Source organism: Ailuropoda melanoleuca, chromosome 3 (genome assembly GCF_002007445.2).
Source record: "Ailuropoda melanoleuca isolate Jingjing chromosome 3, ASM200744v2, whole genome shotgun sequence".
In the NCBI taxonomy this organism is placed as follows: Eukaryota; Metazoa; Chordata; class Mammalia; order Carnivora; family Ursidae; genus Ailuropoda; species Ailuropoda melanoleuca.
The window spans coordinates 111612062-111632179 of record NC_048220.1 but is presented as its reverse complement, the minus strand read 5'-3'; the positions used below and the strand labels follow the sequence as shown (position 1 = coordinate 111632179).

General features: G+C 37.8%; 1 protein-coding gene across 1 annotated transcript in view; it reads right to left on the bottom strand.

The window, feature by feature from the left end:
• Positions 1–20118, bottom strand: part of EMB (embigin) — a 44639-nt gene that overhangs the window by 10903 nt on the left and 13618 nt on the right. Inside the window, exons 4-5 of the mRNA XM_011225491.3 lie at positions 6756–6939; positions 6435–6523 (exon numbers count right to left, since the gene is read on the bottom strand). Of these exons, the coding sequence (XP_011223793.1) occupies positions 6435–6523; positions 6756–6939 (273 nt within the window). The remainder of the gene's footprint in view (positions 1–6434; positions 6524–6755; positions 6940–20118) is intronic.

Genomic DNA, 20118 nt, shown 5'->3' with positions numbered 1-20118 from the left:
TGTGACTACCTTGATTTAAGACATTCCAGCCAGGAGATATTCTGAGCACTCTTTTTGACTGAGGCCACTAGTGTCCCACACTCCCAATCGGTCACCAACAGTCTGAGGGATATTTAGTTAATATGTGGTTAATATGTGTCCATTTCAAAGGTCACATCATTAAGTGTTTGAAGGAAGTCAGCACAATGTAACAATGATGTGACAAAGAACTGATTTGGGTCCAGGAAATACATACACTCAAATTACGGTTTCAGTGTTACTAACGTTGAGGACTTAGGTAGGTAGGTCATGACCCATCCTATCATGTTGTTGTAAAGGACCGAGATCATAATAAATTAAGTGTTTGGTGCAAAGTAAACACCACAAAATTTTGATCATGTACCGGTACCGCTCTTCTTAACTGACCTCTCTTACAATTTGTAATGCCCATGGCCTTATTACATAGTGGTCATGAGCCAGCTTACTGGGATAGATCATCATCATGTGCAAGAATGATTTCCAGGTCAGCCAGTCATGTGCAACAGAGAAGAAATAAGACTTAGAATAAAAAAAGAGAACTGGAAATTCATCTGAATACATCTCAGAACCGCAGAACGCATAAAAAACACCCCAAAACATGGGAAAGGCTCCAAACTGAATCCTTTATAGACCACCCCGTCCATGTGAGAGAGGAGATTAAAAGAGTAAAATGATGAAAAATTCAAGGGGATGAATTCCCAGGAGACAAGGCCCAAAAGAAAGAAGAAACAGGAGCTTTGAGATCCTTTTATTAAAGGATCTATTAAACAACTTAGTGAAGCTGTAAAACAAATTCTACTGCTTGAAACACACACATTCAAGTACTTGGCGAAAGCAGCTGAATAAGATTTTTGTGTGAGGATTACAATTTCAGTATAAATTAAAACAATCTGAGTAAGGGCGCCACATGACTGCTCCTCGCCATAACAAGAAATTAAACTGGTTAAAAAGTTAAAAAGAAAATCTTGTTTCCACACCTGTGTAGTATATGGAGCAGAAAAAACACATGGAATAATAGTAACTTTACATATTATATAAAATCTAAGAATAAAAAGAAAAGGGATCATTCACCACATACTGGTTTTAACAAGAAAAAGCAGAATAAAGCAACTGGTACTTTGACATAACCTGTGAGTGAAGTTTTTAAATAAGAGAAAAATTGCTATCCACATGCATTTGTTTAAATAAAAGTAAAGACTGTGTCTCTCATGTAAATGTTCTCCCTATTAAGTCAGCTACTTTTGTTCAATTTCCGCATTCTGTGGCTATCCCCTCTGGGCTCATCCGGGGACCCAGATAACAGTCTACTGCAGCAAAATAACCAATACAAGAAAACGGGAAGCAACTCTAGGATCCAAGAGAACAGGCTGACCATCTGTCCCAATATTAATGTAACTATATTTTAAGTTCTTGAGAAACAAGACAATAAATTTCAGCATCAAAATGTTACAGTCCTAAATTACGCTGAACCACAGAATATTTCATTGCTTTTTTTTTTAAGATTTTGTTTTTCATTTATTTATAATGGTTGACAGAGAGAGAGACAGCTCAAGCAGGGGGAGTGGCAGGCCGAGGAGAGGGAGAAGTGGGCTCCCCGTCAAGCAAGGACCCTGGGATCATGGGATCATGACCTGAGCTGAAGGCAAATGCTTAACCGACTGAGCCACCCAGGCGCCCCCATTCTGTTTTTTGTGTTTTTTTGTTTTTGTTTTTGTTTTTTTTTGCGGTAGATCGTTTCCTCACTAGACACTGGAGCTGGTGGCAATTAAAGGCTGAGCAGTGGCCTGTGGACTGAAGTACCTGGTGACCTCACTAGAAAGTCCCTCCTCTCATTCAGCCCTCCAGTTTTCCAGTCCTAGAGAGGAGGATTATCCTGGATTAGTCATGGTCCAGCGCACTGATTGGGCCCTCTTTTCGAGGGATAGAAATCTGGAGGTATAAATAACTCAGCCTCATGCTCAGCATATTTTTCCTGGCTCAGGAGGGTGTTATCTTCCTGTCTAGAGGAGTAAAGACCTAACTGACCTTGAGCTGGGAAGGAATTCATGGCTCTGCTTTGGCTTAAGATTAGTACGACCTCATTGAGGAAAAAGAAGCCTTCCATGAGGCAAAGCCTTCCAAGAATTCCAGCAATGTTCGTGGCCAAGGCTGGTCAATAATAAAATGTTACTTTGCCTTAGTGTCCCCTTTTTTTGTGTGTATTTCCTTACTTGAGATTTTGTTGGGAAAAGGATTGACTAGACCAAATGAGAAGGAAGTTATTCGAGGGCCTCCTGACAAAACATTATCAATCTATCAGTTCAAGACCACGTCCTAGTCATACTTCATTCCAGTATGCCCAACACCTGGTGTGGCTTTATTGTTAAATGTTAAATGAAGTATAGAGAACATAGAAGCTCCTGGAAAGGTCAACCCTACTTTTGGGGAGGCCTCAACTAGAGACCTGCAGATTAAGCAGAGATTCAAGCTTGGCTAAAATAAGGATTCTTTTGTGGAACCACCAAGCTCCTTCCAAACCTCACATGAAGCAGAGCCACCCTTCTTGAGCTCCAAGTGAAAAGGTGCAACAGGTCCATATCGGGCACTGTTGTTCAGCAGTGCTGGTCTGCTATAGTTACTTCTAGAACCAGGTGAGGCTTGCCTTGAAACAAACACTGCTTTGAAGGCAGAATTAGAAAGCGGTTGTGTTGGCCACTAGTCAAGGGCAGTTTCTGCTTTCCCAGTGTGTTGATCTCCAATCCCAGATACCTACCCTAGGTCTCCATCTCTGCATGATTCTTTCTGGAAATTAATTAGGTCATGCTTTATCAGGAAAATGTGTATTAAAATACGATCAAAATACTAGAATCTACCCATAGGCTAAGAATCAAAAGTAGAAGAAAGGCAACATTTGGGGGGAAAACATAGCAGAAGCTACACAGTTTTTCAGTAAGCCTCTAAGAGGCACCAGACTAAAAAGCATGAGGGGTAGCTGAAAGGGGCTTTTCAAGAAAATGTTGGATATTTTGTGGGGTTTGGGTGAGGAACATAGGGCTATGCTATTAAGCTATTCCAATGAAATATTAAGATCAGGGTATAGACTACAGATTGTGCTGTGACTTAGTGATGCCACAGGGAAACAAAACCAAACTTCTATTTTCTTGACTATCCCCTAGATTAATGATCAAGAGGACATTAACCACTGCTCTGCTCTGCTTTATATGGCTGATAACAGCAGCGTGGATCTAAATTATAAAATGCACCATGGTCGGGAAACACTGGTTTGTTGGAACTTCTCCAGAGGTCCCAGTTGGTTCTGGGCTGCTACTTATGTTTGGAAATATTTATGCAAAGCAGCACAGTGATACAGTATTCTAATGTGTTCTTTTGACCTTTTGAAACTTTGGATAAGGCAGGAGTAGTGAGAGTCTTGGGACTGAAAGAATCCAAGTTTGAAGATGGTGAAATTGCTGATTCACACTAGTGTCTAAGATGGGGTCCAGGATCTACCTGGTGACAGTAAAAGCTATATGGAATTGTAAAGTTAGAGATTTATATCATGAACTAGAAAAAAATCAGCCCGGGCCATTTTGGCTCAAGGACATTTAGGTACAATCAAATTAGGGAAAAGATTCTTCCACACAAAGACAACTAACTAGACTTCAACCCTGGGGTTTGAAGCTGAAGTCCCAACTGATTCTACTGTAGTACTATTCCGTATTTTGACTCCTTGGATACTTACTAGTGAAGACAGATGGCTAGGCCAAGAGAGGTTTCATAGCACTTGGCACCATCAAAATCCTACCATGACTTCTAAAAAGTTCTATGTGCCAGTACTTATCCTTCACCAACTAAATTTCTGCATCTTTCTACTAAGAGATTTTAACATTGATGAATGTTATAGACGTTTTCAGCAACTACATCAGAACAGTTGACCTGCTACTGAGAAGCACTGTAGCCCACCACTCTTCTATCTTGAATGAAAAGTAATCACCGGCATGTTAGCACTTGCAAGCTTCCAGCAAGACTTGTGCTCTCTCTCCTGTACCGCCATCAACAGCCAAACACAGAAAGTCAGCAGGTTTTTTTGCATTGTACTCATCAGTGATGTTGAGGCCCTTTTACAATCTTGTAGTAATAAATCAACCAGCTCCCATAAAGGCAGAAGCAGGGGCTTTGCTGGTGAATTGTTCTAAGGACTCAGGCTCATGCAGTAGTTGACTCATAGTCAATGGCAGAATGGGGTTTTTTTTTGGCTGAATTTAAAATAAAGGATAAAAAAGGCTTTTCAACCACACTCAACTGTAGGATTGCTAAGAAAAATTAGCCTTCTTCTTAGGAAAACCCATAAGCAAGTCATGTGGAGACATAATATAATAGGATATTTATAAAAATAGATGCCATCCTATAAGCCTTACAGATCTAATTAAATAATAACTATAATATGAATTGTTCTGCAGATGCCTTTAAATTGTAATCAAATGAAATTATTTCTCCAAGCAATATTCAATTTAGATGAATTACAGGAAATTATTATTTTACCAAAGAAGATCTGGAAAGGCCCAACTTACTAATTTTATAAATGTCTTCGAGACATAGTACATACCTAAAAGTTATTTTAATGTTAAGTGGGCATTACAAACTAATAAACTGAACTAAACTAATTTAAGAAAACTTTGAAAAGAAAAAAACAGTAAATATTCAGTGGCTTTTTGCATTCCTCAAGCACTTGATTTCAAACCTAAGCCAGTGTTTGTGCTCCCGACACCAGCCAGAATCAGCCTAGTCATTTCAAAATAGATATGGAATCCAGAGGCTTTCTCCAAGACCACAGGGCATTAAATGTATTGGTATATTGAAAAGTAAAATGCTTCTGTTAATCTTCGCATTAGAGGCAAGACCGATTACGGCCAAATAATAATTTAAGTAATTTATTATAAGACAGCTAATAGGAAAAAGCATAATATATTCAATATTTAAACTTGGAACAGGTGTAACTAGTACATATTTCTAGAAAACAGTCCTATTTAGATGGGGAAAAAAGCAATTTTTAAAATTGAATCTCCTGGAATCACTTAAAGCCTCAAGATTTGATGAGTATTCCCTCAAAACCTACAGGTCTTCTTTACATATTTAAAGGAGACACAATAAAATGTTTAGTAGAGGATAATGTGTCTGTGCATGTGTTTAATATCCCTTTAGCTCATTAGGAAGGAAAGAAAGAAGGGAGGAGGGGGATGGGAAGGGAGGGAAGGAAAGAAAAAGACAAGGGAAGGAAGGGAATAAGGGAAGGAAATATACAGTGCATCTATCCTCTCTAAATTAAATTAAGCAAACAGAGGAAAGGATGTTAAGAGAGAATGTACATGATCAAAGTAATCAAAGGATGGGAATAGTTTCTGCCTTTGCAAAGACCAAATTGCATAAACACAAGGATTTATTATATTTACCAAGTAGGAACATTTACAAAACCACATGAAGGAAATGAGTCTGTGAGAACAGAGGGAAAATAGGGAGGGATATAGGAGCGAACCACCTTAATCATGATAATGTTGCAGCAGGCCATTCTGCTATTGATGGGGCCTTGGAGGCAGTATCCATATTTTGTCAGGGCAGCTAGCCAGACTTCACAATTTTCAGGAAAAATAGAAAACAATTTCTCGTGTACCTTGGGAAATCAATGTGAAGCAAAGCCCAGAATAGTTAATAGGGCAACAGATCACATTTCCCAGATACCAGCATGGACACCATGGTTCACTAATCTATCACAGAATAGGAGTTTTTCATGAAGATAAGTATCCAGCTCAGTGACTAGTCTTTATTATGAGATTGAGACCTTTACAGTTTTGGTTTAATGATAGAGTAAAATATTCTGACTTTAGTTTTTCTTGTTCCACAGGGAAAGAGCTATGGCTTGTATTCTGGGGTTTGTCCTTAATTGAGAAGACCAAAAACAGGCAACACTTTGTGCATCTCCGTATTATTTTTAAATTTTATGGATTCACTAAAACCCCCAAGTCCCGGACCCACTGTACAGAACACCAAAGCATCGTCTCACAGTCCAGGGGTACAGTAAATCAGACACCTAAAGGGACAGTATATAAAAGCTCTGAGTTTAGTGGGCTAAACAAAAAAATAAGCAAATAAATTCAAGGGACTGTAACAAATAACCTGGCAGCCCCAACTTTCATCCTGAAATCTCACTTTAAGCTAGGGGAGGGACAAGAGTGGGACTGGATTGGGAAATGCAAATGCTACCACTAGGAAGACTGGGAAGCTCCATTTTTAAGGCCACCTCTTAAGATTCAGTAGAAAGCATATGATTTTTCTTTCAGCTCATTATGTTTAGTATTGTAATGGTAATTCAAAAATTTGGGGATTTAGAATACTAAAAATACAATGCTGAAGTTATTACTCTATAAATTATTAGTACTAACCTCTGAAATTAAATGTGCCCCTTTGTTTCTTTTCCTCTTCAAAGAAACAAGAATAGCTTCCCATTTGTTTGTTACTATCGATGATAAACCTAAAGAGAATTTATTAATATAGGCTTAGTTCTCAAAACACTTCTTGATAAAAATGAAAAAGACTTAGCATTTAATCAAAATTCTAAAATAGAAACAATTCTGTAAATATGCAAATTAGAATATTAGCATAACCTTCAAGAGACAGTAAAAGAAACAATGCCCAGTCATCAAAAATGTTTAGAAGTTGATGAATTTCATCGAGCCATGCAGGTTAAAATTTTATGTACTCACCTGTACTGGGTATACAGGATATTTCCTGTGGCAGTGACGCGATAACCCTTAAGTTGTTCATCACCTTTTTTCCAAGTCGGATTTATTGAATTCACATTCCCAGATGTTGTGAATTGGCATGTGAGTTCTATATCAGATGGTCGTTCTAATGTGATATTTTTTTCCACAGGCACACTGGAATGTTCTATTAGCCACAAAAGAACACAAGACAAAACAAAAAAGATGTTGTAAAAGTTATATTTAGGGGAGACCCAATATACAGAAAGCAGTTTTAAGTCATCAATAATAATGCTCTATCAACAATTTCTTAACGCAACATTCCTTTGAAGAATTATTCCTCTGTCGACATAGATCTGGTTCCCTTTATTATTCTCTTTCATAGTCACAGAGGAAGAAAGGGTTTGTTACATTACCAGAATAGCAAAAGCCTAAGGCTATAATCTTAATCTTCTTAAAATTTCCAGCTGACAAGGACATAGGGGAAAGAGCACTGTATAAAGGAGGGCCATATGCTCTGACTGTATAGAAAGACTCCAACTCTGAAAACAAAACCTAAGGGACAGAATGGAGTAACTGCTTTGACTCCTTTAAGGAATCGTATTATTTGTAGTTATTACAAGAACGTTTTGTGTAAAATGTGGCTTTGTATGATATACTAATTCTGTCATTCCTAGTCTTCATCCTTAAAAACTTGCAGGGATTGGATAAAGATACAGATGAATGGCACAATTCAAACACTCATCCTGTACTTCTGAATTTTCACTGAATTTGAAATTCTGGTACAAAGCCATGAGGTCATGTATCTATATATAAATATATAGATATCTATATCCCACTTATGGCAGATACCTACGAGCCAGTTTTTTTTTTTTTTTTTCAGCAGTAGTAAATAAAGGAAAAATATTAAACACGTACACTGCTCTTCCTACACTAAATGTGCCTCTGGTAACCAGAAAATAAAGGAGGAAAACTTCTTTTTATACAGTTCCAGCCAGTAAGTGAAGAAGCTCTAGAACTCTGACACGACGCTGCTCTAACTGCCGGTCAATGACGGATCCCGGCATTTTACACCAACCGCTGCAACACTCCCGGATGCAGAACTGTGTGTCTCCCGTGGAGGAACACCGCATTACTTAGGCAATCGTTTTGTCCAAAAAAAAAAAGTAAAGGGGGAGAGGGTCCTGAAACTAAGTCTCTAGACCCAACTACCAGTTTACAGGAAATACAGGGGCGGGGAAAGCATGTTAAATGGCACCCTATGAAAGTGATCCACCAAATCTAGAGTGTGAGAAAACTCGACAAGATGAACGATCTGGAGTTTTCAACAGATAAGTTAGAAAAGGGAAAGAAACAAACCTAAAAATGAAAAGATACTTTAGAAACATGCCTTTAAAAAAAAAAGCAAAACTAAACTATAATATTTAGGGATGTACATCAGTGTGATAAAACAATTTTAAAAAGCAAGGACGTGACTCTATAAAAACCGCAACAGTGGTGGTTACTCTTAAAGGGAAATGAAAGGGTTGTGTTTGGGAGAGGGCACTGCATTATATAAACACATTTCCCAATCGCCTGCTGGATGGCATGGTATCAGTAAAAGCAGAATGCAGAGCCAAAATGTAGAAAGAAAAAAACCAGAACCTAAGTAGCATAATGTCACTTTTAATTACATTTAAAACTTTACAGAAATGCTTCCTTAAGCTTAAGCAATGACCAAGTGCAACGTTTGCAGTTAGGTAGTGCTAGTGTGAAGTGCTCTGTGAGCACATGCCTGAAATAACTGCTCGTGTAATTACAGAAGTACCTAATTGAATTTTATGCGCAAAAAGAAAGGTAAAAAAAAACACACAAAAAACACAAAAAAACACCTAGACAGATCTTAAGATTCAATTATACAGAGAAAAAAAATGGAGAGGGTCAAACTGAAGGAATTTGTATATTTTGGTGCATTTGCTGAGCACCTACTGCATACCAGAAATTATACAAGGCACTAGTAACATGAGAAAATGTTTTAAGGTTTATCATATTTGGTCCTAAGCTTCTGTTTCCTACAAATTTTCCTCCTTCAGCTTTAGCTCTGGGGTACCCTGAAAATCTAGTCGTGTCTCTTTGTCAAAGAAATTTACTTCATTAGTCAATTTCAGGAAGGCGTTCTCAATACAGTCTCTGTCTTCACCGCAATATAGCATATCCTGGTATCTTACCACATTACAGAAAGTGCTTTATCATAAGTTAAAAAATGGCCTTAACCGCCTAACCTGACTACCTCTTTTCCTTCCTTGTGGGAGACAGACCATCTACCAAAGTGTAAGGAAAATTCTTTCACATCCTGCAAAACTCTGCGCAGCGTGGCTTCAAGGACACAGACTTTGGAGATTTCTTGAGTCTTTTCCCCAGGTCGGAGCGGAGTGTTACTCATTACTGCTGGCCTCAGCCCAGCCTGGGTTTATGCTGGCAAAGCCAGCCTGCTCAGAACTGAGGAGACCCAGGCCTCGCTGTAGGCCATAGAGATTCTAGAGGCTCTCTTGCATTATTTCTTGGGCACCTTGTGGGGGTGAGTACAGACCATCTTTCTTGCTGGAGGACTGGCAAGAAGACACGGCAGCATAACCCCTCCTAGCGGGAAGCATTACAGAGGTATTTACATTCCAGAAGGGGACTCCAGGGCACCACGCTCTTTTCAGTGATGCTGCTCACTGGAGCCTCCTAAAATATCAGGAAGTTAAAATATGAATAATCACCTCCATTTCATAAGGGAGCAGCCCCATGTCAGGTTCTTTGCCTGAGGTGATTCACAGGACAACACCAAGTATCTTCGTGTTGGACACCTCAGTTGCCTCATTTGTAAAATGGCACAATACATATTTCATGAGACTACAGAAAGGATTAAATGAGCTATCGTAAGGAAAATTTTAGTGATATATTAATTACTGAAAAACTTCCCACTTAACTTCCGCTCAATATTGATCTTAATGGAGAATATAACAAAAGCTATCACGTATTGACTGAAGTTCCATGTTGCTCATATCATTTAATCTTTACAGCAGTTCTATGAGATAGTATCATTTTTATCACTCCTAAGCTGAGGCTTAACTCAGGGTTAACTATCTAAGGTTAACTATCTTTCCCTAGATCATCCATCATGATAAAGACAGATATGAATACGCATTTGGGTGTGGCTGAGTCCAGATTCTCATAACCAATTACATGAACCAACTTTCAAAGGTATGAAATTCTCATGACAATGAAATTAACTTCATCACTTTCAAACTACTGAACTGAGGTTTTATTTTTTTTAAGATTTTATTTATTTATTTGAGAGAGAGAGAGAGCACAAGAGTGCACCCCCACAAGCAGGGGGAAGGGCAGAAGACAGAGGGACAAGCAGACTCCAGACTGAGCATGGACCCTGATGCAGGGCTCGATCTCATGACACTGAGATCATGACCTGAGCTGAAATTAAGAGTCGGATGCCTAACCAACTGAGCCACCCAGGCATCCCTGAACTGAGATTTTAAATGAAAGAAAATATTAATAGAAGATGAAATAAATTTATAATGCAGCAATACAGCAATGTGATGATAGACAAACGCTATGATCAATATATTTTAAACATTCACACTTTCAACTACATGATTCTATTAAAACTGCACTGTAGCCTCTCTGTAAGTCACGCCAGGCTCCACGCCCCAATTGTTACGTCCGTGTTTCTCGCGATACTTTGCAGATGCTTCTGCAGCTTGCTTTCCTATCAGAAAACCAAAAATACATAAAAAGTTCCACCTCTAACTTTAAAATATTTTGTAATTAGCCAACAAACTAATATGTCCACCGAACTCAATGGACAATGTTTCAACTTCCTCAAAACCACAACTGAAATGCATTTCTGCTATTTTAGAGTATTACAAAAACATCCATGATATCGACATTTCTAAGACTATAACTACTTGCTCAGTTTCTGAACTCTATTTTTAAAAGACTGTTCTTAAAGTCATATGGTCATTTACATCTGTCTCCTATTTTCACAATACTCTCTTATTTTCATAATTAAAATTTTAGAAGTCTATGGACATGTAAGCCATCTGAAATGTTCAAAGAAATGAGAACAGTTAGACCTTAATGGGCCCATTTAGGAATCATATATCTTGAAATAAAAGTCTACTTTGGTCCTGTATAAAAAAGAAAAAAGTGGAAAAAGCAAATTCAAATTTCTTGCATTGGACAGTGTTTCCAAACATGCTGGAAAAGCAGAAACTTTATAAGAGTTAAATACACCACAACATAAAAAACTGGTAAAATGGGACGATTCTGGCTGTGGCAGAGATAGGAAATACGGAGCTCTCCCTTATTTTATCACAGAAGTCAATGAGGTCCCACATTACATCCTAAAATATAGATGGAGCATCTAAAATCCTTACAGAAATAATTTGGTGGCCGCTCTAACATGAGACCAGCACCCCTATGTAAAAGTGAAACACTCAATCCTATGTTTAACATGTTGTTTCTCCACTGATACAAGGCTCCTTACCATATGGAGTTTAACTGAGTTTATAAAATAACTCCTCTGAATAAGAATACAGTATCTTAAACTTCATATTCAAAATTTGTACAATAACAAAAGAAAACTGCTGCTTGAGTCTTATAATTTTCACCTCTTCCCAAATTAAATTCCATTCATGATCATTTTTTTTTACCGAATCTATCAAGTTATTTACATGCCATCTGATCAGCGTAATACTGACGTGATAGAGTCTAAAATACCTGTGGTTCCTGAATTCCATAGCTTAGAACCAAATCACCAAAGTGCACAAGAAACGCAAAAGGCTGTAAGCCCAACCTGAATATAAAAGTGTGTACGGGTCTGTATGTACACGTGTGTCTGTATATATATATACACACACACACACACACACACACACAATCTCCAAGTCCTCCCTTGGAAATTCCTCAAGACTTAGGAACTATGCGGCTGGCGTTCTGTGAGCACAGCTTATTCTCAAACGTTTGGGAATTTTATGCAGGCAGCATCAAAAAAAAGGGAAATACTAGAAAACATGGATGGCTTCTATGCAAATGAAGACGGGTTTACCAAACATAATTCAAAGGTTCAGCAATATTATGGAAAATGTTCTCACATTAGCCAAAAAAAGATGCTGGCTGAATTTCATTAAACAAAGTTCCTGCTGGTCACAGTTTTCCTCCAATTCCACTGATACCAGGTATAATGGTTATTTCTCGACTTTCTAAGCAGATTTAAAATTATTTCAAAGAAAAATTTAAAAGGGACATGGTTCCATTTGAATTTTAGAGAGGCACACTTCTTCTTGTTTTCAACGATGTGGTATTTAATTTGAGGGTATAGCATGGAATAATAATCCATAATTTAACAGATTTTTCTACAACATAAGGAATAGGACAGTATTGCAACAACTGTTCATATCAATTAGAGAGAAAATGCAACTAATAGTTAAACTGTTTTAGTAATCAAATAGATTAGTATTATTTCCAAATAATTAACACAAAGTTAATCCAACACTGTGGTAGTGGACTATTACATTTTTGGATAACCAGGATCTGAACACCCTTCCCCTCTGTGTAAGTTTTAATGAGAAGCAAAGCCCCCTCAGTCACCATGTAAGCCAAAAATATTCCTTCTAACTCTCTGAGGCTAGGGGCAATGCCACTTGACTAATCATACCCTCCCACCCAGGACTTAAAGTTAGAGGGAATGATTTAAGCACCTAGGCAAAAATTGAGAAATTAATCACAACAGCAATGGCAAATGTCTAGCAATGATAAGGCATCATTTCTTCATTTACGCATTCATTCAAAACTTATTTACTGAACACCTGCTACATGCCTTTCACTCATCCATCCATTCATGATGGTACTAAAAATCTACTATGTGCCTTTACCCTGAGCACTGATATCAAGAGTACAGTACTAGCAACAATATCTTAACCAGACTATGTCAGGGTTTCTTGCTGTCTTTCTTCCTTAGGTCTTTGGCATATTCTAGAATTTGGTTTCCATCCTACTCATAAAACCAGGGAAATGGAAAACATAGGGGAAAAGCTTCTTGACATTGGTCCAGGCAGTGATTTCATGGATATGAGCCCAAAAGCATAGGCAACAAAACCAAAAATTAACATGTGCAATTAATCAAACTAAAACAGTTTCTGCATAACAAACAATCAACACAGTAAAAAGACAACTTACAGAATGGAAGAAAATATTTGTCAACCATAATCTGATAAGGGGCTAATATCCAAAATATATAAGGAACACAACCAACTCAAAAGCCAGAAAACAAATAACTCGATTTAAAAATGGGCAAAGGACCTGAATAAACATTTCTCTAAAGAAGAGATACAACTGATCCACAGATATACAAGAAAAGAGAACTCCTATACACTGTTGGTGGGACTGTAAATTGGTACAGCCATTATGGAAAACCGTATAGTGCTTCCTCAAAAAACTAAAAATAGAACTGCCATATGATCCAGCAATCCCATTTCTGGGTATATACCTAAAGGAAATGAAATCAGGATCCCAAAGAGACAGCTGCACTGTCAAGAACACTTCAGCATTGTTCATGAAAGCCACGACGTGGAAACAACCCAAGTGGCCACAGAAAGGATGCGTAAAGAAGATGGACTATTACTCAGGTATGAAAAAGGAAACTCTGCCTTTTACAACAACATGGATGAACCTGGAAGACATTATGCTAAGTGAAATAAGCCAGACAAGGGAAGACAAATACTGCATTTTTTCATTTATATGTGGAATCTGAAAAAAGAAAGAAAATAAGTTGAACTTACTGAAACAGACATAGTAAAGAGATGGTTACCAGGGACTGGAGGGCTGGGGGAAATGGGGAGATGCTGGCCAAAAAGTACAAAGTTGCAATTATGTAGGATAAGACTAGAGAGCTAAAGTATAGGCATGAAGACTCTACTTAATAATAGTGTATTGAACACTGGATATATGCTAAGATAGTAGATTTCAGGTAAACTCATCATACAAAAATACAGTAACTTTGTGAGATGATATGTTAATTAGTTGACTGTGGCAACATTTCACTATGTATGTATATCAAACCATCATGTTGTACACCTTAAGTACATATAAATTTTATTTTTTAACACTTTTTAAAAAGGAAAAAATTAACTATAATAGAAATCCTAAGTCAAATGAGATCTAAATTACAGGTGATAATACAATATCATAAAATCATTAATTCTCCTCCAAATTTTTCTACAAATTCAGTGAAAAATCAGTCAAAATCCAAGAAGTATTTGGTGTGGAACTTGATTCCAAAAAATCTACATGAAAGAGTGAAAATGTAGGACACTGTAAAACCTATTTTTTAAAAAAGAACAAAGACATAAAGATGTACCATAATGTTTCAAAAAATAATAATATTGGGGCGCCTGGGTGGCACAGCGGTTAAGCTTCTGCCTTCGGCTCAGGGCGTGATCCCGGCATTATGGGATCGAGCCCCACATCAGGCTCCTCTGCTATGAGCCTGCCTCTTCCTCTCCCACTCCCCCTGCTTGTGTTCTGTTTCTCGCTAGCTGTCTCTATCTCTGTCGAATAAATAAATAAAATCTTTAAAAATAATAATAATAATAATATTAATGTGTTAATGATGCTGGAAAATACCAAGAAATTAATGGAATAAAATAGGTAAAATTTTCTGGATTGCAAGTTGGAAACCATTAGTGGTCAGGAATTGTCAAGTTAATAGTTATCACCAAATTTGTTTTTTAACGGACTGAAAAAGAAGAGAAACTATCAGTGTAACACACCTGTGAAGTGTGGGTGTTGCTTAACGAACGTTTTGTTTAGTGTGTGTGTGTGTGTGTGTGTGTGTGTGTTCGCCCATGTGTGTGCATGGGTGGTAAATCAGGTTACAAGGTAAATTTATTTCTTACTTTGCCCAACTCTCTAAAATGTTTGAAAAACATTGAAACAATAAAGGAACAGAATAGCACATAGGAATTTGGAATATGATTAGGGTGATATTTCAAAGCTGTAGGAAAAAGAACTATTCAGTACTGGGTGTTGAGACCCTGGCTATCTATATAAAAATAATAATTTAATAAAGTTAGTGCCCTATCACACACAGCACATAAAATTGTATTTCAAAAGGATTAAAAAGTGAAGGGTAAAAAACTCCTATGAAAATACTTCTGTAAAAATGATAGGAGAAAACAAAAACAGTGAAACTTCTTCACAATAAAAAAACACCATGTAAATGTTTAAAGACAACTGGGAGACAATATTTGCAATTTCAATATCAAGTACAAATCAGTATTTAAAATGTATAGCTGTCTCACATCAATTAAAAAGTATATAAACTCAACAGGAAAATGGATACAGGATATTAAAAGACAAACACACACACATATAAGTGTGTCCAACTCCAAAACGCAAATTAAAACAACAGGGATATAGCTTTTAGCACTCATGCTGGCAAAGATGAAAGAGTTTAATAATATCAAGTGGTGCTGGACAGGAACTAAGGAGGATTATAGTCCAATACAGGAGTGAGGGAAAAGGTAAACTGTTACTCTGGAGGGCAATTTGCAAGTATGTATTAAAATTAAAATGCACATAACTCCTAATTCAGCAACTCTACAGTGTGGTATTTATCCTAAAGGAACACACAGAGTCATGCCCAGAGAGAGATATGTAGAAAGAAGTGTTCATTATTGAATGGTTTGCAATACAAAAAAATTTAAACAAACTATAGTCCATTTAGAGGAAAATGTCTAAGAAAGCTGGTATGTTTATACTGTGCACACAAGTAAAAGAAATAAGGTATGTCCATGTAATATGGCTAGATCTCAAGAATTAACACTGATTGACAACAAAAATATTCAGAACAATACATATGGGTTTGTTTAAACCTCTAATATTAAAGAATACAAAACAATGTTACTTGGTACTCAAGAGTTTCTACACATACATACATACATACACTGAACAGAGGTTACCCCTGGAAAGAGTTCAGCAGAGACAGAAGTAGAGGGTGGTCAAAAGGGCTTTGACTTCCTCTGACAAATTGAGCCTTTATCCCCAGAAATTCTATTTGGCTATTCTTCAAACATGCTTTATCTTCTTCTTCTTTTTTTTTTTTTGTTTAAGATTTTATTTATTTATTTGACAGAGAGATAGCACAAGTAGGCAGAGCAGCAGGTAAAGGGAGAGGGAAAGGCAGGCTCTCTGCTAAGCAGAGCCCGACGCAGGGTTCAATCCTACGACCCTGGGATCACAACCTGAGCGTAAGGCAGCCACTTAACCAACAGAGCCACCCAGGCATGCCTCTTTTTTGGGGGGGAGAGCATAATAGTCTTTTCTCCTGTTTTCATATTTCTTCTTTCATAACTCCATCTACTATTTCTGTAATCTGAAGTTCTGGACAATCTAATCTTACTGTTCCTTAGTTGACTCTCAGTCGTGGGGTCTGTGTCATAGTATTTTATATTTCTGTCTTGTGAGAAAGTCCTCAATGCAGATTCCATAGCCAGAGCTGGCAATGTGTCCTTCCATAACTGTTTTTCATTCGCTTTCCTGCAGAACCAGGGTCATGTTTGTGTTATTTCTCAGCGTGTAGGCTCCTGTATAACTCAGGTAATGTAAATTTGCAATCTAAATGCCACTGAGGGCAGGCCTTTGACTTTGAGGACTCAGGGGAGTCTTTGTTTTTGATTCAGAACAAAGCTAAAACCAGGAAGCGAACTTATCATGGCCTTGTGCTGACCCACTGTTGTTCCCCACCCCACGCCCCTCCCAGGTCAAACTTTTTTCACTGTGTTTATAAGCTTCTGGGGGTTTTCAGTTCCAGTTTTCTGGAAAGATCAGGTTTCTGGGGATTTTCAGTTCCTGTTCCCCTCCTTGCCTAGATTCAAAGCCTTTTTCTTAGCTCTGTGGCTCTTAGAATTCAGAATGCCCTGTCTACAAACACAAGGAACACTAACATGACTTCAATTCACAGGTATGAGGCCTGGTCACCAGTTTTGGTCAGCAAAAATTGCCTTTTTGTGTACATAGTTATATATTTAAAAGAACGTTTGCAATATTTTAAATTTTCTACATGTGGTAGGAGGATTTTCAGGTTCTCTAAATTATATTACTGGAAATAAAATGTTTCAATATTTTTAAACATCAACTCACTTTCACTTATAAATTAAAAATGCTGAATACATATCAGAGAAACAAAAATAGTACTTCTCTGTATGTACCTTATTGAAGATGTAGATTTTGACTTAATTCTTAAAGACTAGGAAGATTTGTAAGCAGCAGACAAGGGAAGGGATGGGATTATAACTGATCAGTTTCCCTAGGAGTTCCCGTGCTGGCCACTTAGCACCAACATCTAACTTTTTGGTGAGATTCAGTGCTCACAACCATGTATTTTTTTGTTTTGGGTTTTTTGTTTTTGGGGTTTTTCTGTTCTTGTTTTGTTTTGTTTTGTTTGAGAGAGAGAGAGCATGGACATGCATGAGTGGGAGAGCAGAGGAAGGGGGAGAGAGCAATCTTAGGCAGGCACCACACCCATCACGGAGCCTGATGGGGGTCTCGATCTCACAACCCTGAGATCATGACCTGAGCTGAAATCAGTCCGGATACTCAACCAATGTGCCCCCATGACCACGTGATTATTAAATCATTCATCTTCTCATGTTGAGGGGATGGGGAACTGTCACACAGCTATTCTTTATGTATGGTTCTCAACTGGGTATAGTTTTTGCCTCCCCAGAGGACATGTGGGTGGTAATATGTGGAGAGGTTTTCCACTATCACAACTTGGTGAGAACTACTCAGATCTAGCCGGTGGAGGCCAGGAATGCTATTAACCATCCTCCGGTGAGTGCCCCCAGACACCCCCACAGCCCCCACAACAAAGAATTACCCAGCTCAAAACGACAGTATTTCTGCTACTGAGAAACCATGGTGAAAAACAAAAGTTGCTTGCAGCTACTGCCATTTATATCACTATGGAGGATCCCTCTTCCATTACTCTCTGTGAATGTTAGTATTCACTTTTTCCCCCTCTGTACATCGGCAGTCTTTTCATAAGGTGTGATGACTGGTAGTCTGCCTCTGAGAAACATCATACACATCTGAACCTCCTTGGAGTCCTTCTAGGGTCTTCTCGGCCACAAAGTGTCAAGTAGCCAAATGTAAGGGATTCACTATTCTTTTTCTCTTTCAACTAAAAAGCCCACTTCTTTTTCTCTCTTCCTGAACACCTAGCCCTTTTTCTCAGTGTCATGGACCAGGTACCTGGCCCTGGAATCTGAGAGGTCTTAACTCTCGCCTGTCTGGCTCTAGGCAACATGACTACCTTTCCTGACCTTAATTAGTCCTCCCAAATTTCACTTGATACCTTAATCTGAATATCTATTCCTTCAGTGACTGCTGTGTGTAACTCCTTGTCTCACCAGGACCTCACCAGGCCAGCTGCTCACACTTGAACATGGTAAATAAAATTTGTCATTGGGAGAGCCTACCCCAACATTACCAGGATGGCCAAGAAAACTGCCCACTGACGTTTTGATTTTAACCTCTTTGGTTAAACTATAATACATTGATTGAGATACTAAACACTATAATATGCAAAGCAAAAGAAAGAAAAATAAAAGTAACAATAAAGAAATGCTCTAATTGCTATAACGCAAGCAATAAATTTCAAATACTGATAATAGGAAATTTAGTTCAGTGATGTAAAAAAAAACCCCATTATCAAGAGTTTTAAAACCCAGTGATATCAGGAAGAAAAAAAAAACCTTTTATTCTTAGTCAAGTCAATTATATTTTCACCAATATATTCATTATCTCTGCAAATGCAATTTCTAAGAAAAACGTACTTAAGAATAAGGCGATTAAAATAGTTTTGTTTTCATTGTTTCTGAAATTTTTACATGGTTTCAAAAATAATGTGTTTCGTTAAAATAGATATAATTGTTTTAATAATGCTGTTGAAGGAAATGATTAATTAGGCATGAAGAAAGACAGCATGTATAAAGAGTAACAGCATGGCCCCTGGCGTTAGACCGCCTGGATTCAAAACCAAGCTCTGACTTATCAGCTGGGACCTTGGTCAGTTCACTTAATTTCTTTATGCCTCCTTTTCCTCATCTGCAAATTGCAAATAGTAGTAGTACCCACTGCACAGGGTTGTTATGAGGACTAAATTAAGTTATATTTAGAAATATAAACATTGTATGAAGTCCGGTCCACGTGTCTGTTAAGTAAATAACTAGCAACATTTTAAAAACATAAAATAAGTAAACAACCAGGCTTCCATGAATCAAAGGTCATGTTTCCCCTTCTCCCAGGCACAGGACCCTGTGTTCCCCCAGTCTCTAGCATGCTTGGTAAATAAGCTGCTAAGAACTAGACCAATGTCATGCTGGTCCAAAATGTGCAACTAATGTATTATACTTGAATCTCTCTACAAGAAACATTTCATCTCTAATTTCTAAAAGGGCCTGAGGGAAAGAGAAAATAGTAAGGACAACGCAGAAATATATGCAATTCAAGTGAACAATAATATGACAACATGAAAACATTCCATTCATAAAGGAGATTAAAAATCCTAGTGACAGCAGTAAGAAGAAAGCCTATGGTTCCTCGTAAGCATAAATATATCTTCAGATTAAACTTCTATATTTCAGGAAGGCAGTTCCTAAAACCAAACTTTTTGATGGGAAGGCAATCAGAACAACAACTACATGAAAATGCAACCGTGTCGGCCACAGCTTGGAAATCCAGTCTTTCAAAATGAATGTCAAAAATCTTTTCTTTCGTCAAATAAAAACAAATCCAGATTTATATAAGAAGAGATTTTATTCAAAAAACCTATTGCAATAAGGAAGATGCTCCAAACTTTGGATCTGTCTGCAAGCATCTCAAAATCAAACAGAAAATGCTTTCTTTTTATAGGGAGGGGTAAGCAGGCTAGCAGGAACTTTTGAGAGGAAATGGGACAAACTAATTGGGGGTCAAGCATTAGTGCTTGCTTTGGGGCAAACCAAAGTTCAGGGGCCTGGGAGGAAGAAAAACCTTGACTAACGTTTGATCAAGCTAAGGCGGAAGGTAACTAACAGACAACTATGAATACTTGGTCTCTTCCTAACAGCAAGAACACTGGTTTTAATAGTAGAATTACAATAAAAGAGTAGTTAGGAGTTAAACCTCCAAACAGGTTAAGTAAATAACAAGCCCCATATCAACTAAAATGTCCACATTTTTCCTCTCTTCCTGGACACCTAACCCTTTTTTCCCCAGGGTCCTTACTGGGTATGTAAGGGGTGTGCTGCTGCCAACATTACCTGGATAGCCAAAGGAT